A 22661-nucleotide genomic window follows, 5' to 3' on the forward strand; every position below is an offset into this window, starting at 1 on the left:
GGTCAGGCGGCGTGATTGGGCCTTTTTGAAAACGATGAAGGTTGGACTGTAACAATCAATGGTAAGTGATTATTTTTGGTACTAAATCGAAGATATGTGAAAGACATGTGGTTCCTACAAGACGCCGCAACTTGCTACACATCGGGCGCAACGTTGGACGTTTTGCGTGAAAAGTTCCCAGGATACATTATTTCACATTTTATATGTATATATTTATATATTTATTAAAATTAAGAACATCGTGGCCTGCCAGGTTAACCTAATGCGTCACGATGGGCAAAAGCATCAAATATATTAAAATTTAAAAAATACATACAAATATCTGCATATAAACGTATAATACATATACGCACACACACACATACACACATATATACATATAACTAAAAACATGATAAATGGACAGACACAAATCACCTTAACGGGTGTGCATTGTCCCATATGAACTGAACCAAATCCCCGTATGTGACGGCAACGGCACGATTTTATTGCTTTTGACGTGAATTCTAAACAGATATCTCCTTTAATTTGGTCAGAAAAATGTTTGTGATTTAATGAAGTACTATGAATCCTAATATAATTGAAATATTAAAAAAAAAAACTACTGATATGCCAAGTTTTGCCCCCATACCCTCTGGAAAAAGCTAAAATGACATCCTTGTTGGTTACGCAAAATTCTTCCAAAGTCTCTAGATATACTCTCTGCACGTTAAATCATCCACAGCAGCCATTTCAACTAACAATTCAATTGCCACATGCAACTTAGAAAAATTAATTTCACTTGTAATTATTGTTAAGAATTTGATTTCATCGTTATTAGTAATTACGTATTTTTTACTCTATTTAATTATTCTAAAATACATTTTTTTAGTAATTAGAACTGATTTTAAAAAAACAACACTTACATGGCCCTGAAATATTTGTAAAAAAGGAAATGACATGCAAGCTTAAAAATGTTGAACAGCGCTGACCTACAGGGTCAACTTTACATAGTTCGCAACGAGTAAAAAGCAAAAGATAAAATTATCTTTTATTATTGATATATTTAAAATTATTGATCACATCAAACGTGAATTAAAATGATTATTTTTTTTGAATTTAAGAAAAATTATTGCGTTAAGTTTGTAACGGTATGAAAAAGCGATGTTCCGCCACCAGGGTAAGAAAACGAGTTGAATATATGTTACAAGCTTTTATTAAGTATTTTATGAAATATAAATATTTTTACATATTACTTTTTATATTATTATTTGTAGTTTTGTTATAAAACATTTATTTAAAATTTCAATTTATATATTGTTTTCTGGTAACATTAGGAAAAGAAAGGTGAACGATAATGATACTGTTTTGGCCACATCTGTCGTAGCGTATTCGCGGAGAAAGTAGACGAAGGGGGTGGCGGGTGCGGGGCGTAGCGCCATGAGCGGAGCCCTTCGGCTTGCCGAATATTTTGCGGTGTGCGGACTCGACATCGACTCCGGACTCGAGCCCGATCGTCTCTCTGGTAAATCACCATTGTTTATTTGTTTATATCCGAGCCCTTTTGTTTAGCGCCTATCTGTTTGCGCAAAAAATACCAACACAGTTGATTTCACTCATGAACGTGAAAATGTCTTCAAAATTATGCCAAGATTTTACAATTAAATCATTATTATTTACTTGATAAATTATAGCATTTTCGCATTGTTAATTTTAGTAAGGTGACCAAACGTCCTTTTTCGGGAGAATTGCCCTCTTCAAATTTTTTGTCTTTAATTGTCCTCCTTCTGACCTCAATTTCTTTCAAATTGACATTCTTTGAGCTCACAATAATTTTCCCCCTTAAAAAAAATTATGAGATAGCCTTGAACGAAATTTTTTGAAATATCATTTTTTTAGCTTCTGCAGCAATATATCCTCGTATTAACATTTTCGAGACGGCCTTTTTATTTTTAGTGTCCTTTGATATTTTCAAAATCTCATCATCTTAATTTTAATTATTGTATTTTTTTATTTGCAGGTGATAACCTCCATTGTTCTCCATTGGACAGATCGTACAAAAGCAAAGTTCTCGGACATTACCCTGAAAAAGTTGCCACAAATCCCTTCGATGAACACGCTGTTTGCATGGTAAATTGTTGCTATCGGAATGTATATCGATAGCATGTTATAAAATTTTTAATTGCAGCTATGTCTTCCCGCCGGACTCTTATTCCGCACACAAAAGCACACCCTCGACCCAAAATTTCACTCATTCGTCATAACGAAAGAAGACGCCAGCCGCTACTATGGATTCTCGCTGGTGTTTTACGAAGAAGTCCGCAACAGAAATATATGTAGCGCCATGCATACCTTACAGGTTAATTAAACTACTCCATTGTTCTTTAACGTTTGGCCTATGATACTAATTGTTCTAATTTTCGTACAAAATAGGCGATGCATATCACGGAATTATCGAGCGGGCAAACGCCTCCCGGAAACAGGAAAGTCATCACTAAAGAAACGTGCAGGTCGCTTCCGAGATCGTTCAAACTATCGCCGCACGTATCGGGAGCAGCCGTCAGCTACTATGATATTGCCAAAGATAAACTTTACGTCGCTAAAAGTATTGCTCTCATATGCCAAATTCCCTACGTGAGAGTGACGGAAAAGTTTCTTTTAAATTTATACAAGTGAGAAAGTCTTACAACTAAATGATAAAACTATTACATTATCTAATTTGTTCCTATACATACTTTCAGGAGTTTACCTAGGCAACCAGGACCAGGTATGTCGCCCGAAGCGTACGTCTATAACATGTTATATGAAGTTGTCTTACCGAGTCCTGGACAATCGTTGAGATTTTATTTACCGCCGACAGATCCACATTTACCCCCCATACCGACTGTAATGCTCTTAATAATGTATATATTCATACATAAACATATCCCATATCTTTAATACTTTTTTTAGGTGATATATAGACCACGTCTTCCCGATGAATTGCCGTTCTTCGATTATCCCATCAGAGAAATGTTTGTTCTTTTAGGCGTCGATTGTATAGTACAATTATTTACATGCGTTTTGTTAGAAAATCAAGTCTTGTTGAGATCGACAGGTATTTTAAAATAATATCTTTAAGATTAAATCTTTTCACTGTATCATAATTTATTTTGTTCTTTGCAGATTATAATAGATTGATGTTGGTAGCTGAGTGTATAATAGGATTACTCTTTCCATTTTGTTGGCCTCATGTTTATGTGCCTATCTTACCGGCTCCTTTACATCACTTTTTGGATGCTCCTGTTCCTTTTGTTATGGGTAATGATAATATATATTACATCACTGTTTCTATAAAATACTGATTAATTAATAAATATTTATTACATTTAAAAATTATATTACTTTTGTCTAGTATACTTACATTGACATTTTTGCTTTCATGCGTTTTAGCGTGATAGCGTAACTTTGCAGTCAGTCCGTTCAGGCGTTTTCTAGGGTTAAAAATAACGTAACTTAAGCTTGTAAAAATATTGTGCGAAATGTCTATATCACCATATACATTTATAATTATTTTGGAAGCATGAAAAAAAGTCACCTTTAGTCAAAACATAAGTATCATATATACATTTAAAATTCCACGAAAATAGCTGACTGTAATGTGTTAATTATAATTGGCAATTAAAATGGCTAGTTCTATAAAAATACAATAGGTTGGGTCAAACTGGTTAAATTATGTATGAAGTGATCGCTGAATAGCTAATACATATTTGCATGAAATTATTTAAAATACACACTCAAAATTCTATTTATAGTCTATATTAACCCTTTTAATGAGCCCTATTGATTTTTCATCTTTTCATAGAAAAATTAAAATGACATAGTTAAAAAATAGATTTATAATTAATTTTATATTGGTAACTGAAACTAATTATTTGATAAGTAAATAATTGCATAAATGATCATTTAAATAAAATGAAGGATCAGAAAAGTAAAATAAATCAGTAAATTATAAAATTTTGATTTTTCTATTACATATGCAGATAGCTGACGATAAATATGAAATTTTTCGTATTTTGTTGTGTAAAATGCATTGATACATGAGATATGCCCCGCTCAGATGACATAACTCCTTATTTACGATTTTACTTTCCCAAAAATAGTTTTATATCCTACATCATTTTTTTTGAAATAATGTTTTTTGTCTTTTTGGAGTACAATTTGAAAATTAATTCATTAATTATTGACCGTTAAAAATATTAAACTGACCATATAACAATAATATTAATGACAGTTTTATTAAAAAATAATAATTTTTACTGGCATGTGTTATTTCTTTAACCCTTTCCCAGTCATGCCCAAGTTAACTCGGAAATTTGTATTTTGTCTTTCGAAAAAATTATCATAGCATTTTTTGTTAAAAATAAAATTTGTACGAATATTTTTAAATGTTTTACATTTGCATATTTTTATACCGTTGCATAAGAAAGGGTGGGTCCATGCAAGAAGTTTTTAAGTCATATTTAAAAAAGTACCGCAACTGGGAAGTGTTTAATATAGTCGCTTTTTATCATCTTTTACGACTAAGTGTGGCGTTTGATCATTTGAAATAAATTGATTTGTATGTCAAATAATGCACTCATTTTTAATTTGTAATTTATTTTTCTTATATAGCAATTAAATCTTAATATAAAAGTATGATCCAATAGCTTCATGTCACACATAGCCCAAAAAATGATAAAACCGACTATAACAAAAAACAAAATAAACATGTTAGCAAAAAGATAACCACGATATTAGATTATCGATATAATACTATAATAATAAACATTATTATTTAAAAGTAAACTTTAAAATTCATAAATAAATTAAATGTGCACTATGAATCATAATAGTAAGGAAAATATTTAAAGTAATACAATTTAAATAAAATATCTTATCTTTGTGGCATAATTTTTTTACAGTACTTTGTATTACAGGTTTACATTTGGATGCTTCATATGTTAACAATGCTGGTAACGGAGTCAATAAGAACACCTTCATTGGAACTGAAGCAGCTCTCTGTTTAGTCGACATAGACAAACCGAACATTCAACTGCCCGAAGAACTCCCCACGTTTCCGTACAGAGTAGCATTCATCGAAGAGCTATGTCAACTCTTGGACAGATTTCAGGTAAATGTTATTACATAAACTGCTTTAAGAGGTGGCTTGCAGCTTTGAGCGATGTGAATTTATAATATTTACATTGTATAGATATCGAGGCCGGAAGTGGATCAGACAAAGTTTCACGTTCCGATTAACGGACTAGTGCAGAAGCACCTCCAAGATCCGATGACCAGTAGTTGCACTCTACCGTCCGGTAAGTTCGATTAGCTACGGTGTTTGGGAATAATTTTATAGTATAAAGCAGGATTTTTGGTGATGGTATTGTTCGTTTACATTGTGACGTTTTTGCTCGTTTTTTGCTTTTGGCTACGCTAGGTGGCGGCGTAAGGCGTAAACACTCTTTCAATGACATTTTGGATTGGGACGAAACGCGTCCGTTGAACAGCTCACCTCCCTCATCACCGACACACCACATGTTCTATCACAACACACACCACTCTTATCAATCTAACAGAATTACACCGCCTCGCTCAGACGCTTTACAAAGAATTGTCGATATTGTGCGACGAACCGGTGAGTATTGAATAACAATACTAATGGATTAATCTATAACTTTAATGACGTAATGCGAGTGTTGCGATTTGTTTTGTGATGTTATAGGCGTTAATGTGGACGATTTGGACGCCGAAATGATGCCAACAACCAAGAAAAAGAATCTGACTGATGAAGAACAGTATCAGGAAGATATACGTTTCAATAGCGCAGTTAGAGAAACATTTCTGAATAGATTTGTTCATATGTTCAGCGCTTATGAGCATTTTGTGATACTTCCTGATCAAGTAAATATAAAAATACTTCAAAAGATAGTTCATATTTTTCTTACCAATGGGCGCTGAAATTTTAATCTTAAAATTAATTTACGCATCTGTTTACTTAAAAGCTTAGTGCTATTGTTTTACTTATTCAGGATCGAGACTCTTGGTTATCAGCCCGAGAATCAATGCAGAACTTTGATAAAGCCGCGTTCTTATCAGATCAACCAGAGCAACACAGAGCATTTTTATCTAGATTTTTAGAAAGTCAAATGTTTGCCACGATGATCGACAATAAAATAATGTCCACTTGGGGTGATACAGATACAAGTCTCGAACTTTTCGACAACAGAATAAAATTATTAAGGTCGGTAATACTAGATTTTAAACCAAATCTATTAAATGTATATACAATGGTAAATCTATAATTTACAGGAAAAGGTATGGCGGTGATTCGGTGCCGATCAGATCGGCTTGTTATGAACCCTGTTTAACGAATAGAAGTTTTGGAACTCTTCGCAGCGAAAGCAAGATGGATGTAGACGAAATACAGCCACCCGAAGAGGTCCATCCTCATCGTGCCGCTTATTACAGAGCCTTCCCTTTATTGGACGCCAAGCTCTTAGAGCCGCCTCCGGTGACGGTCGGAGAGAGGTGCTAAACAAAGTTTCTTAAACTTGCTCATTCTAGCCACGCCAGCATGGAAATTGTTTTATTTGTAATGTTATTATATAAGTTAAAATATGTAAATGGATGATTTTTTATTTATTTATTTATTCCGTTTTGCTAATAACACTTGCACATTAAATGCTTTTTCTTTATCCTGCAATATCTTCTAACATTATTGCTTTTTATGTGTGTTTATTATTTATTTTTCATGTTTTACCTTCATGTGTGATGTACTACAAAATAACAAATTTCTGAGGTGTTTCTGGGAAGTTATTCGACTAATTGACTAATTATTCTTTCAGTATTGTCATTGTTTTTTAGTGTCGGCGGCTGGAATTCTTTTAACAATATTTATTTTAAGTCAGCGGTTTTATTTTTTACTGGAATTTGTATATATGTATATGTACATTTATATGCACTTTTTTAATATGTGAGATCTATTTAGGTACACATTCTTTAATCGAGAGTATATAGATAAAACTGGAATGTTTTTGTGTATTTCTACATTTTTTAAGGCTATATTGTCTAGTACTAATGTATATATCTGTATTGTGATTAATGTAAATGATTTTGTCCTGGTTTTCTATCAGTCTAATTAATGGTGTAGCTAGAAGTTTTGGATCTATCAAAGGGCTTCCAAAAGAAAGAAGAGAAAAATATTCGGTTGCTTCTGTTATATCACAACTGCATTTTCAATCTAGTAAAATACATACTGCTATACAAAAGAAGTACCATCCATCAGAATGATTTATACAACAACCTTAATTTTTATGAAACTTCAAATTTTTCTGATAGTTCAGTATATTTTCTTTTAGTCTAGTCACTAATGTAACTCGAAGCATTGGAGTCTACCTCTAATTTCATATTGTTTTATATATACAAAATATATTTAATTTTATTAAATAAAGTATAGATTAATATTTGTTTCCTTATATACGTACCTATTTTAACAGCATCACAAATGTGCCGTTGTTGATCTATATTCTTTGTTGATATTATTATTTTATTAATATTTGGTGATAGGTGATGGTAAAATATCTTAATTAATTGATGTTTTATTTGTAAAATTTCATAATGAATTTAAAAAATATTGAATAACCAGACGTTTGCCACAAAGGTATGTAAAATTATGCGCTGATTTTAGCTGTATCATTTCAATAAGATCTCATTTTTTAGATATCATCGATTCTGTGTTTGCACTTTTTTGCTAATCTATGTCTTATCAACATTCGATGAATTTTTTATGATCCATTCATAACACATTGAATTTATTTAAAGCAAAAAATTTAGGTTTTATGTTATAATCTGTGATGAATCTCTTATGTTTTTGATTATTTCGATGTTGGAAATTTTAGCTTTACCTCGATTGTTTTGCAAAGTAACAGTTTGTTTTTTATAACAATTCGATTAAAAGTGCTTTTCTCTACATAGTTTCCTCTTGTAGCGGTGAATGTTATTTGAGATTTTACTCTTACTGATATATTGACGCATTACAATGAAGCATATCTAAACCGAAATTTTGACCAATAGAAGAGTGCAAAAAACAATTATGTCAAAAGCAATAAAATCGTGCCGTCGCCGTCGCAGTGGTAACGCTCGTTACCGAGCGTACCCGGCGCCGACACGATTTTATTGCTTTTGACATGAATCTTGAACTTCTGAGAAGTGATAATTGTTTTTGCGCCCTCCTATTACCAAAATTCGATTTGAATTCACTTTGACCAATACTCTCATATCAAAAGTCCGTAGTAATATCAGTATAGATAACTATAATATTTTTAAAACATAGTGTAATATCGAAATGTAGACAAAGTATAGAGCAATATGTGAGATGCGACTTCTGTCTATACTTCTTCCGCTGAATTTCTCATGGGAGTTGAGTTGGTTTAGTTTGTATCTTGGACTTGACCTAATGAAAGTTCTAAAACTATAATTTGTTTTAGAATTTTGATTAAGTTAGGCTTGGGTTTGAACAGCAAATTGACGTTTCGCAACTGTCAAATTGAGTTTCATAGACATTGTAAAGTGCATATAATTTCACTACCACCTATTAGTTAAATTATATTTTTGCTAGTAAATATATATCTACTGGTGAAAATGTATTTGGACTACACTATTGAAAATATAAATTCACATTTATACTTCGCATGTAAATAAATAATGATAAGTATGTATATATTACTACATACGGAAAAGTTGAAATCATATAATTTTACTAGCACCTGCCATATAAATTATATTTTCACTGGTAAAAATATATATATTTACGGGTGAAAATGTATTCCGATATAATTTCACTGAAATGACAAATTTAAAAAAATATTTTCGGGACATGTTAAGACTGTTTTTTTAAGGGATAGTCCGAGAATTTCTTGTTTAGAATTAGGGACGTCATTACAGCTTTTTCCAGGGAGGGGCAAAAGTTTGCCATTCTGCAGTCTTTTTTTTAATATTTCGATTTCATTAAAATGTATAGTATTTCATTAAATGACATTAAATGCATTTTTCTGGCCAGATTCAAAGGGGGGGGAATACTCCCCCTTAAATTACCGGCAAGACATCAAGAAATGCAGTTGTTTTATAAAAATGTGAAAATAAAACGATAAATTTTATAAAAAAATATATCAACAATGTCGAAAAAATTATAGGTGTAACTGAAATCAGTGTGTAATTCTATATGTATTCTTATCTTTGTGGTAAAAAATTGTTGTTTAGTTATTGCCAGTCTTATTGTTATGTTTTGCATATTCAATATTTAGAAGTAACATAATTTTTTAAAACATAAAAGACTGTAAATCAATCAATCATAAAAGAGATTACAAACCCACCAATTTGTCAGAGCATCTGCCTAAGTAATTTTAATGCCTGTAGGTTTTTGTCTGATAATAATACAAAAGCCTACAGACATTCAATTCATAAGAGCTGGTCATACTTTCTGCCACCTTACATATTTTTTGTACAATTTATGCATTTTCTCAGTCTTTAATGATTATTGATATTTTTGTGTTATTGAGTGATATAAACTGTGAATAAAATTATTTTGAATGCTTAGTTTGATTTTTTAGAATATAAATTTTATCTTTACAATAAGTAAGTTGACAATTCTGAATCATCATTATATATCTGGGAGTTTATTTACCTATAATTCTGATATAAATTAATTGTATTACATGTTAATTATATGCACCATATTTAAGTTACTGCACATTTTAAGTTTTATTGTGATTTATTTTTTATAACAAGCAATAATCAGGTGTTAAATAAAGTGTTTACTTTACCTCCAATTGTTTTTTTATTGGAATTATTTTCAGCGTTGAATATACCTCAGAAAACTCCAGATTTATAAAAAGTGTAAAGCATCACACATGAAGATAAACATGAACGATTTTGCATGATTGCTTTTATTTATTTTAATATATTAATGAAGTATGTACGCTGTGTTTTTTTATTAATTTTGCTATATGTTGATTTAGTCGAACGAATAGCTTACGTCGAGTCAAAGGTAACATGAGATGGCAAAGTAAAGAGATCAACGTCGATAATTTGAGTCAAGAAGTTAACAGGAAATTGTCTACGGAGCCGACTCCTAATGCCATAGCTCAGAATAATAAAACATTCGTTGAAAAACTATTGAAGGTATATTAAAAAATATATATTAAATATAAAAAAAATAAAATATATAATATAATATCTTAATCCATGCAGGATTGCAAGAGTAAAACGAAGAAGATGCTCGTGGAGAAGATGGGTTCCGAAGCCATCGATCTCGGCTTGGGCGTCGAAGTGTCGATTGTCGGCGTCGAAGAAAACACAATGATTGCGTCATTGTGTGATCTTCTAGAAAGAATCTGGTCGCACGGTTTACAGCACAAGTTCGGAAAATCAGCTTTATGGATGCATTTGACCAATTTTCAAGAGTTAGAGCAGTGTACGGACACATCAAAACCCATAGATCCTAATCTTTTAACTCCAGGTATGCTTATTTGGTATTGTTGAGTGTTTGAATACAGCTTAAATACAATGTTTACTATTTTAAATGCTTACAAAATGGATATAGCACTAGCTTGGTGCGTTCTTCGTAAACGATTGGATTGTATGTTCCATGTATTTTATATTACAATGATATTTAAACGTGTTTGTTAATGTGTCAATGGTTTTAGATCTATCGTCAGTCGCTGGAGAAACTGAACCTTCCACTCGCGTGAGACAGTCGCCAAATAGATCGAGAGATAGTTCTCGTGCCAATTCAAGAGACAGTTCTAGAGATAGATTAAGCAGTGCTTCGAGTACTCTGGAAAGAAAGCAGCAAAACACTGTTCCTTTGCGACCATTGCCTGAAAGTCTAACGTTCGATATGCGGAATATTCAAGCAATGTCTGATATCAAAACGGAGATAGGTTATGCAAGAGCTTGGGTGCGGCTATCGCTAGAAAAGAAATTACTTTCTAGACATTTGAAATCTTTATTGTCTGATACGGCTTTGTTAAAGTCCCAATATAAGAAGACTGCCTTTTTGAGATGTGAAGATGAACGCGAACAGTTTGTTTACCATCTGCTCACGCTAAACGCTGTGGATTATTATTGTTTCACTAACACTTATCCATTGACAAGTAAGTAAACATTAGTTTTAATAATATAAGAATAATATAAAATGTATCCATTGACAAGTAAGTAAACATTAATTTTAATAATATAAAAATATAATACGATCAGAATTAAAATAATGAACAGTCATAATAATATAATTTAGGGGTCAGAATAAAAATAGCATACGGTCAGAATAAAACTATAGAATGATCATGTGAATTTAAAAAATATAACATTTATAAATATAAATGGGCAATAAATTATTTATTTTAGAAATATCTTATAAAATATCTCACTAGCATCAAAACTGTTGACAGGTTAGGTGCGAGTGAGCGTTGGTTAGAACATTGAATACCCCATGAATAACTCAACAAATTTATTTAATTGTATGTATGACGCGAAGGTATTCAGAGCGACCGACAAAGTGGGAATAATGACAGAGTAAAAATTCAGTATTAATTCTGACCAGCCCAATTTAAATTCTAATCATTTAATATAAATTCTGACCGATAAAAACGAACCATTTTTAACACTTGACAAATCGGTACTAAATTTAAGTTTATCATTTGCCACAGTGCAGATGTAATAGTTAATTTATATTTACTACAATTATAAAATAGCTCTCTTTCCCATCTGTCGGAGAAAAAGTAATAATACAGTAGGCAATTAAAATTTGATTATTTCAGAATTACCATATCGCGTATTGATAGTTCCATCTCGTAAAGCAAGTGCCACTACAGCAAACTGTTGGATATCACTATCAGGAACTAATGGTGAAACACAACAAATTCCTATACCTCGTAACACATTGGAGTTTGTCTTTCATGTTAGTATTAAACACAAATTAATTACATACATATCAAAATTATTGCTTAATCCCGATAAATATTTCAGCATAAAAATTTGGGTATACTCACCACGTTAAGAATCGGTCATGATAACTCTGGACTATCTCCGAGATGGATGTTAGAAAATGTTTTTGTTCGGAATGAAGTGACTGGTCACACTTACAAGTAATTATATCGATTCATATATATTTATTTACTTAATTTATAATGTGTTAATCTATCAGTTTAACTACATAACTGCTCTTCTTCTATATTAGATTGTTAATTTATTTATTGTTTAGGTTTCCGTGTAATCGGTGGCTCGGTCGTGGCGTGGATGACGGCTCAACTGAACGACTTCTGGTGGCTCAATCTTTGTTCGGAAGAAATACGGTAAGCAGCGCAGTGAATACTATGGGAAGATATCAAGATCAAGGTGGCTCGTCTTCGAAAAGTACACCGGCAAGTCCAGCAGTGCCTGCGACTACTCATTTATCACCGTCGACTGTCCAACACATGATCGGTACTTGTTACTGATACACAGAAGATATTATTGTTTTTATTTTACATCATTTGTAGGCATGTTTTATTTTTTAGTAGACATATTTTGGCATTATGATCTTATCTACTAATGAAATGTTATCTCAATTATCTGTGATTTTATTAAAAGTCTGTATTTTTATATGTTCATATATTTTTATATGAATCTATTGAGGTTGTATCTTTTGTTCAGGGTATGCCAAAATATAGACTATAACAAGCAATATTAAAATTGCTGACTATGTAAATTACTTGAGTGTTATTATGTAATCATTTTTTAAGTTAGTATTTTATGTAATGTTTGTATATCATGATTGTTTTATTCTGTACGTTGTTTGCTTTAATATAAATTTACAATCGCATGGTGCTATTACCATTAATATTATTTGTTAATATATTTATATATTTTTTTAATGTCTTGTTTTTTTATTCCTATTTTGCATTTTGAATTAATTTATATAGAGCATGTAAACATATTGCTATGTCTAACTATGTCAATGCCATCAATTTCATTTTTCTTTATGCTATTGGCTTTCAGTGTTTTCACTCCATATGTGCATGGTTTAAAACATTTATAAAACACATCGAATGGTATGTATATTTTTTATATTTAAAAATTAATTTTAAATTTTGTAATGTAAATTTGTTTAAAAAATATTTGGTTTAATTAATAATATTTGTAGAAATATATACCAGGCTTAAGAAACAGCGCTGCCACTTTAAAGGCCTATCCAAACAGAGAGCGAAGCAAAGGCGTGGCGAGGCGTTTTTACTTTGTAATACACCGAGTCCTTCGAGTCTCGTCACACAGAAAGCGAATGCGAAGCGTAAAAAATTGTAATATATCGAGTCCTTCGAGTCTCGTCACACAGAAAGCGAACGCGAAGCGTTTTCATGGCGTTTACGCGGCGTTTTCGCGGCGAAGCGAAAGCGTGACGATATATTATTTTTGACTGTTTTATTATTAAAAAATAAGAAAAAGGGCAAAGGATTTGGGTACACGACATAAATAAAACCCGGGAAGACTGTGGAGAGTATCATATGCTCCATAATTGAATCTTATGAATGAGACTCGAAGGACTCGGTGTATTACAAAATAAAAACGCTTCGCTCTCTGTTTGGATAGGCCTTAAATACATAATACAGCAGACCACCCCCCCCCCCCCAATAACACGACAAACTGGGGAAGTGTTATTTGAGTGCCCAATACTTTGTGTGAGCGAGCCAAAGGAAGGATATCTCACTACACGCGCCTGATTTGTGCATACATATTGCAAAAATTGCATGAGTATTTTCTAGTCCCACAATTACACGCACCCAAATAGCACATTCCCAATTTACTCTGTTATTGGGGGGTCTACTGTATTTAAAAAGGATAATTGTTCTAATTTTTTAAAACAAAAACAAGAAATAAATTATAATTGTGTTTAGTCGCTTCCTGTACAATTTTAGATATGTTTTTTTTTACATGAATCATCATTTTTATTTATTTTTCTATTCTACGTTCTAATGTCGAGATACCTCGACCTAGATAACATATCGTTGGCTTTAAGTATAAAATTGTTAACTCCATATTTGACAACTCAACAAAAAACAAAAAAATTAAATAGACAACTTGAAAATAGGAAAACGAAGCAATATCTCAATTTTGTTATGAAATTTTGATGTTTAATTAGATATTTTGGAGATAGCAAATTTTTGAGCATAAGTATTTCGATTAAAGGTATTATACAAGATTACGTTGTTAAGTCATTTTTACCCAAATGTGAAGTTAGCAAGTTTACACTTTATTTTTGAATATGTCAAATAGTGGCGGGGAGGACAGGACCTTGTATATACAATTATTTTTTCGTTATTGACTTGTAGTCAGTTCTATGCTTGAAAAGCTGATAACAGTTGATTGTGCATAATATATAATTTACTGAAGTATCAGGCGGCAGAATTAAATTGGAAATTTTGAGTCAAGTAGTCGTTGGTTCGAGAGTTTTAGTTTTGGTTGTCGAGTGATGAGTGATTGGTTAAGTGACTGATTGTCACATCTTTATGATAGTGGTAATATAGTGTGAGGCAACTGATAGATTTATGATTATATTAATTAGTCGTTTTGTCCTTTTTAAAATACAACAAACATGATTTATTTGACACTAATTTTATTGCTTCACTGTAGAAATTAAAAAAATGTCTCAATTATTTAGTGTGATTAATATTATTAATTTTAAAAATGTATTTTATTAATTCTAGGTGATTGTGTCAACGCAATAGTAAAGTGGCACTACAAATCTAAGCGCGAGAAAGACGTGAATTCATTAAGCGTTCTACTCTGTGGTGAAAACGGCTTGGTTAAATGTCTCGAGCAAGCTTTCTTATGCGGATTCAAGTCCAGTCGATTGTTCGGAAGAAACTTGTTCATATGGGATTATTTCGGTAATAAACAAATCGCTTAATCATAATGATTTGTACTATAATTAATAAAATTTCAGTTCGAGTGAAAGAAGTTTTTGAACAAAATCTATCAGAAGAATGCATCGATTCTTCAAGTGATGCATCAAGCGGTGTGTATAGCTATCACTCTTCATCCTTAACTCCGAGCAGAGCTCAAGAACACAGCACTATATGGAGATGCTACTGCCACTTAATGGACGAGATTAACAACGCTGGACATACATTGGGCAAAGATGGAAAATTTCAATTGTTTATATGTCTAAGTTTAAGGTATGTCATGTAAAATAAAACGTTTATACCGCGATGATAATTATATTAATGTTTTTAGAGAGCATTGGCTGCATAGAATGCTAGTGCCTATGTCGATGACCAGAGTGACGACTGAAATGTACGAAGAACAAAGCTTCTTGAGAAAAAGGGGATTGTTGACTTTTTTGCGACAGATTTTAGAGCCTCTCGACGAATTTAATATTGTTTTAGAGAATTCCATCACTCAGGGTATATTATCCTATACTTAATTAGCCTGAGTTTTAAACGAGCCTACTCTATGACAAAAAATGATACATACTTTTATTTTTATAAAGTTATAACAAAACCGAAAGATATTTTTTTCAAAACGTTGGTACTAAATTACCCCAATTTGTTTATAAACATAAGTCTTAGTGAAAAGTAGTGATGTAAGATTTGTGTCAAATATACTCGATATAAGAACCTTATCAATGATGAACTTATTATATTATTTTATTTATGATATGTTATTTCTCAAATTTATTTTTTCTAAGATCGATTTTTAACTCACTGGTTAATGTTTCGCAATAACTTTTGTGTTATTATTTTTTTAACGAGACTGATATAACACATTGTTATGATTTTACGTGCAATTAATTTATGCAATATTTGAAAATGTCAATCCAATGTGAGCGTATTTAATATATATTTTTACTCAATTTACGAATGAAATGTATGCCGAAACCTTCCATGGCTCAGTACGACTGAGAGATGAATGAAAAATGTCCTTTAAATTAGAAGTCATATTTTTAGTATCATAATTAGATGTTTTATTATCGATATTTACCTACAATATATAAATGAAATATTAAGAGAATCTTATATTTTAATTTGAGAGGATGAAATATTATTAGACTTGCCAAAAGTCGCAGATATGTTGCGCTTTAGAAACTGTGTATTTTAGCCGTAGGAAGATACACGCTTTTTACTTTTTAATGTAATTAAATTCGAAAATGAATTTTAAACGTGAAATATATTATATCTACATAGTATATACAAACGAGCTTTATAATATTTTATTTATATGTTAACGCTTTGTTATTATTAATTTTAATAAATCGTTCTTTTTGTTCAAGTGATTTATGATATTATGTATTTTTGTGCAAGCACACAATTGTGATATTATTTTTCTAGTTTGTTTAATGTAACTGTAGTCGAGAAATGCCAAAGATTTTACAATTATAATGTTAATGATGAACTGTATAGACTGTCAGGAGATTGCGGAAATATTCGGTAGCTGTTTGTTAATTTAATTACTTTTACGTCTAACGATTATTAATACTCCCAGTGAATATTTTTAGAACTTTATGTTTAACCCTTAACAGTATTGAAAAGCTATTTTCTTTCAATGTAATTAAATTCACAATAATTTGCATCTGCCAAACGTGTAAGAAAATCATATTATATATTTATATTGTAAACGTATTTGTCCAAATATTGTAGTTTGTTCGATAAACGTTTTTACAAATTGAACGTCCTTAGAAACGACCGACGGTCTTAAAATTCTAATATTAAGTTAATCGAACAGTCATGTGTTGTGTAAGACTTATTTTAAATAAAATCAACCATCATATAACAATAATAAACTGTCTTTCATTTCTAATTCAAACTTACATATGAAATTCTCACTAATTGAATTCAAATGTTTATTTATTATATTTTTTTAGAAATAAATTGTTGCCAGAATTAAAAAGTGTCAAGATCATTAGCTTTTTAGCTACAAGTGTAAAAAGCAAAAATATATATGAAAAAGTCACATCAGGGCCCTTTGTTTATATTATTATTATTTATTTAGCTAATCTAGCCAATTGTTTATGGGTGTGGCTTAATAAGGAATTATTTTAAGAGATATGCGCATTTAAATAAATACATTGTTCCATAAAACGAATTGCTTGAGCATTTATGTAAGGTAAATCTTTGGATTTTTTTCGGAAAAGGATTCGTTGCAGAGTTATTCATGAGGTGTTCACTGTTCTAACCAATGAAAAAACAATTATTTTATATATTGCTCATTTAAATTGTCCTCGTTGTTTATATATTAAACAAATATAATCATACATACAAATAAAATAAAAAGAATATAAAAAAAGACTTAATTATAATTTATTTCCTAATCTACAACTTCTTTACCATTATCACTATGGGGGCCAATATAGATTTGTTATGGCCAAAACTGGTCGGCGCTGAAGTAGCATTGTTGTGACGGTTTTCGCTTCACACGCTTTTTCGACGTTTTACCGGCAAGCCCGCAAGGGTTCGGACGCTTGCCGTCGCGCGCGCGCCTCTTGTAATGTAAACAACTGTAACCGTCAATAAATATACTACTAAATCACCAATACCATAAATTAAAGTGTCGTCTAAAAAAATATTTTTTTATAATATTAATCCTTTCAACGCCAAGCGCATGATATGATGCGCAACTAAATCTACTGTCTAACGCCAAGCGCATGATATGATGCGCTCGTTAAAACCTTCGTTTTTTAAAGAAACGGAAAGGTAAAAGTTGGCAATATATGTTTTAAAAATCAGTTTGAGTTCCTAGTAAACGATTTCAGTGATTTTATTTATAGAATTTGCGATGAAACAGTGGTATATATAATTATAAAGTCACGCCTTAATTTTAGTCGTTTGTATTTCGCGCGTGGTTTCGATCGTGCTTATTTAGACCACATTTAGGGTTAGCACAAACGCATCGCGGAAATTCGTTTTTTTATACTTTAATTTATGAATCGAAATTAAATTATGTCATCAATATTTCAATGATAATTGTGATTTGTAAATACTGGTGAATATATTTATACGTTATTTCGACTGTTTTAATATTGTCAACTGTTTTTGTGATTGGTTTTTATTGTTTGTAATAATTAAATAATAATAATAATAATTACTATTAAATACTTATTAATAAATATAAATAAGATATAATTAATAAAATATCAATATTAACTCTTAGTAAATATTAAATAATAATAATAATAACAAAAACGATTCCTTGTCGTAGAATCATTTTATTTTACTTGTTCTATTTATTTACATTAAATTAATACCATCGTGACCTAACAGGTTACCCCAATGCGTCACGATGGTCGAAAAGTTTATTATTTATTGTATATATATGTGTGTGTGTGTGTGTGTAATATATATTACATATTCCGCCTGGAGTGTAGATATGTTGCACTCTTGCCGGTCCCAAGCCCGGATAAAGGAGGAGGGTTTCTATCATGGAGCAAACCAATCAACGTCGATAAATCCAAATAATTATGCAAAAATCACAAAGAAATAATAAATCCGCCCCGATTCATAATAACCTAGACGATCGAAATCTAGATAAACGATTGGACTTCAATTTTGAAAGCTGGAATGTGCAATATTACAACCAGGAAAAATGCAAACAATATCGGAAGAAATACTAAAACTCAAGATATATCTAGAAGCCCTACAAGATTAGGTGAAAATGCCAAAACTGATCACCGGTTGTAGTGCCGTGGAAGAAGAAGAAGAAGAATATGTATATATTATAAATTATACATATAATTATATATAGTTAAATGTAACATCGTATCTTGCTATCAAGTTTTATTATTTATTATTTTTATATATAAAGAAATATGACAACCTTCAACAACAACCAATTGCAAACACCATTGATCAAAAACAAACGCTTTGGTTATTAGGGTTATTTTTGTGTACGATATATGTGATTTTGTATGCATCAAAGAAATGTTGTCGATTTGTAAATTTTTATAACAGGATGTAGGTCAGACGAAGAAAAAATGCGTTGCAGATTTATATTATATATTAAAATTGTCTCAGTGTGAGCATGACCCTGCTTGTCGTTCGCTTGTATAGTGCCGCGCGCGTTCATGTGTGTGTAGGTGTGTGTACGCGAGCCAACTCGCGGACCGACGAATAGATTTAGTTTTGTTCACTCCATATTTCCAACAATACGACTAAAAATGTTTGTTTATTGATATAATTAGAATGTTTAAACCATGTTAATCATACATATATAATTTTAAAATATAAAAATTGAGTATTTTGGCTGTAATGATGTGTTAAACAGAGTAAGTAGCCAAAAAATTATATCGCTAAAAACGCATGGCGTACAGCGAGTTATTAACAATTTACCGGTCGGCGGTCTAAGGGTTAATTGTATCATTAATATATAGTATACGCAACAATGGTCCTAATTTAGACCCCTGTGGTACACCGTGAAATATTATTATCTCTTTGGAATAAGTATTAACTGTAGAGTATTTTTGTTTTCGATCCCTACATGAAAACTAGCATTTAAAAGAGAAATTTCCTGCTATTAAATTGTGAATAAATTACATTTATAAAATTCAAACTAAATCATAATATTTTTCGTAAAATAATCAATGTTATTTTGAGATAGTCTTCGCCTTAATAATTTGATTCTAAAAAATAGTTATTACATTATACCTTATTAATAAATTGGTATTATGATCACTTATTTTTGTTCAAAATTATTTATTGTAGTGGCCTTTTTAAATTAAGTGAAAAAGAATAAGTAGTAATTATTTGCTTAATATAGAAACAAGTGGGTGAAAATGGTTTATTTAATAAATGATAAATTTGTTAGTTATTCAGGAAACATTGGCATGCCAAAAAAGTTTTGAAAGTAGTACGTTTACATAAACCAAAAGGAAATTTACAATAAAACTGTAATTTTTATATTAACGAGATAATTCTTTATTTTGAAGATCCATCGTATATTGGTGAAGAATTTTAAAATATTAGGGCTCTAGTATAAATATCCCCCCGACACCTCCCACATACACTCAAAATTCTAAAAAAAAAGTAACTGGATAGTTTTAATTTATGTAAATAATATTATTTAAAAAATGGAATTGTGAGGACTTATTTATTTAATTATTATGGCCAAAATTAGACGGCCCTCTTCTAATACTGGCGTAACAGCGGCGTAGGAAAGCACTTCTTTTGGCGGACCTCGACGAGAAGACGACGACCGGCGGTGCCTCATTTATATCAATTCAGCATTTAATTATTACTATTCGATACAATACAAAGGCCCAATTTGTGTGTTATTGCGACCTGTCACCTCAAATCTAATTATTATTAAAATTATTATACTTTAATTAATATAATTTGTCGCTTAGAGTATAATATTTAAAAGAAAAATTCAAGCTACTAATTTCGTCCACCTAATATTTTTCTTGAAAATTATAGGATGTTTCGGTAATAGAATTTTTTTATTTGAATGTATTTCTAATATTTTTTTATTTTGTCGTAATGTACATTTATTATAAAAGTATTGTTTAAACAAATGTTTATTAAAATTGGAACAATAAGAGAAATTATAATATACATATTAAAAAATCAATGGTCGTTATAATATAAATTGTCGTATATGCTAACGCGAATTCATTTGGAATTTGAATCGAATTTTTTACTACAATTATCCATAAAATTAATCTATGTTTTTTTTTTAAATATTTTTTTTCACTATAATGATCAATTGCATCTTGCAATATACAGAGCAACTGATGATTATAAAAATCTATTTTTCTGGACATTGCTATGATAGAAGCAATATTATTACCTTTGTGTGGGCATGATTCGATTTAGATAGGTAACGTGCTTTTGCCGTATTACAAAAACTACTATTGTATCGTAGTCACTCAGCGATTGTTTCGCCACCAATATAACATCCGAAATAAACCTATACCGTCTTATCATACGTGAATTAAGAAGAAACGTAGAAGTCTTCCGATTAAGTAATATGCGTACATTAATAAAAAATATAACTTAGCTGTAATTTAAAAATGAAAGATTTAAATATCGTTTAATTATTAGATTCTAATACAAAATAGGTGCATATAATAGTTCAAGATTATAAAATATATCATTAAAATATATTAAGCTTATAAAAATTGTTACTCGATCGGCGCTTGTTTACTATACCGCAGAATAATTATTACATATGAGTACTGTCGTTTTATGAAAAAAAAACAATAATTTCTCAAGGTTAGTAAAATCTTAATGAAACGCTACCATCTGCTCAGAATATCCAGCTTTCATTTTTAACAAAATGATTCGAGAGCACACGATAGATTCTAATATTTTCCACAGAGCGTCATAGGCCTCGTAAAGGTAATCCAATTTCAGTTTTCGAACTTGTATTTGAAAAAACACACAAATTTAGGATATCTTCGGATTTTTTAATAATCGTATATTTGATGTTTTTATTATTTATTATGAAAAATAATGTGGGGGGGCCATTTATGTATTTATATATAGGTTTTATTATGGTCAACACTTGGCGGCACTCTGGTAACATCAACGTGACGTAGATACCTTCTTTTGAAAAAGAAGACTAACATTTGACACTTTGAACACGCGTGATTATTGACGCTGTCTGATTTACAGTGCTGTAAACATAGAAAACTCGAATTAGATCAACTTCCCATATATTATTTTCAAACTGCTCCTCACATTTTAGATGATACCACATGTCGACGTTTTCTCAAATTGAATTGCACCATCAGATAAACAGCAGGTACTAAAATATATCAATAACATCTGTCATCGAGATCCAAGAAAAAACATTCAAAATAATTGGTAATTAATTTCGCTCTTGATTCGGTTATCAATTCGATTTAAACCATTTTCAGTGAACAATTTTCTTCGGCTGAAAAGATACGCACATTATATTTAATGAACATAATGCCCTGTCATCTAATTCAATAGAAAAATAATTGAAACTCAACTTTACCTTAAAAGTGCGACTTTTCTCAACTGTTCTAGTTTCGATAGTAAAACGGTGGATATGCATAGATCTTTAAATACTAATGTTCGAGTAGAAAAGAAAAGTTTCCATTTGTTTTGAGATTGCGATTTGGAATCGAACGTTCGATGTTACCCCGATTAAAAATGATTATTTTTATGGTTTGATATTTTTAAATACCTTCGCTATTTATACGCGTATTCTTATCGTTAATGTTTATTAATAATTTAAAAAAAACTATATATTTTTGTCATTTCAAACGATGAAAATTTGAATTTGAATTTGAAAAACGTAGTCGACGACTAATTAATCAAAATTGACGCATTCGACCGACGTATTTAAAAAAAGTTGCGAAAAGAAAATAAAAAGTTGCGCAATTTTTGCGTTTTGCGTTATTTTTTTTAAATCGCCGTCGTTAGAAATCGTATAATCGTCATTGCGCCGGCGCAATTTCGGTCGAGGCTCCCGGAAGCGATTCGGACCAAGCGCGCGCCCCCGGAGCCCTGCGCGGCTTCGCCCCCCACGAAGGGTCGGCGGCGATCGATAGGTGGCGCCGCGCGTGTTGTTGTGTAAAACAAGATGGCGGCGGCCCGGGCGGGAGAGCAGGCGTCCGCCGCCGAAACAGACGCCCCCGAGTCGAGTCGCCCTAGCAGCCCCCGCAT

General features: G+C 31.2%; 1 protein-coding gene and 2 long non-coding RNA genes across 6 annotated transcripts; 1 reads left to right on the forward strand and 2 right to left on the reverse strand.

Annotated features, from left to right (window-relative positions):
- Positions 1 to 1314: 1314 nt before the first annotated feature.
- pns (DENN domain containing pinstripe) lies at positions 1315 to 16816 on the forward strand. 4 transcript variants are annotated; one of them, XM_088181721.1, is made up of 23 exons: positions 1315 to 1504; positions 2000 to 2109; positions 2168 to 2338; positions 2413 to 2651; positions 2721 to 2865; positions 2932 to 3076; positions 3145 to 3279; positions 4938 to 5131; positions 5213 to 5318; positions 5441 to 5638; positions 5726 to 5904; positions 6033 to 6244; positions 6313 to 6531; positions 10020 to 10182; positions 10252 to 10519; positions 10604 to 10639; positions 10707 to 11156; positions 11820 to 11959; positions 12028 to 12146; positions 12263 to 12483; positions 14742 to 14924; positions 14981 to 15212; positions 15271 to 16816. In XM_088181721.1, exons 1-23 carry the CDS (start codon positions 1420 to 1422, stop codon positions 15458 to 15460), a joined length of 4140 nt encoding a protein of 1379 aa, XP_088037847.1. In that variant the 5' UTR covers positions 1315 to 1419; the 3' UTR covers positions 15461 to 16816. The 4 variants fall into 4 exon arrangements, 3 of the variants coding, with proteins under 3 accessions (XP_088037847.1, XP_088037849.1, XP_088037850.1); XR_015808924.1 differs by lacking the exon at positions 10604 to 10639 and having other exon boundaries at positions 12263 to 13091; XM_088181723.1 differs by lacking the exon at positions 10604 to 10639.
- On the reverse strand, positions 3109 to 4174 carry LOC148238174 (uncharacterized). The gene is made up of 2 exons (XR_015808925.1): positions 3383 to 4174; positions 3109 to 3309 (listed from the first exon to the last, which is right to left on the reverse strand). It is a non-coding gene; the product is annotated as an uncharacterized LOC148238174 (long non-coding RNA).
- Positions 16817 to 21447: 4631 nt separating the features above from the next.
- On the reverse strand, positions 21448 to 22405 carry LOC148238175 (uncharacterized). The gene is made up of 3 exons (XR_015808888.1): positions 21988 to 22405; positions 21708 to 21903; positions 21448 to 21643 (listed from the first exon to the last, which is right to left on the reverse strand). It is a non-coding gene; the product is annotated as an uncharacterized LOC148238175 (long non-coding RNA).
- Positions 22406 to 22661: the final 256 nt, after the last annotated feature.

This window comes from Plectrocnemia conspersa, unplaced genomic scaffold (genome assembly GCF_051122295.1).
Source record: "Plectrocnemia conspersa isolate PC_06_02 unplaced genomic scaffold, ASM5112229v1 ptg000002l, whole genome shotgun sequence".
In the NCBI taxonomy this organism is placed as follows: Eukaryota; Metazoa; Arthropoda; class Insecta; order Trichoptera; family Polycentropodidae; genus Plectrocnemia; species Plectrocnemia conspersa.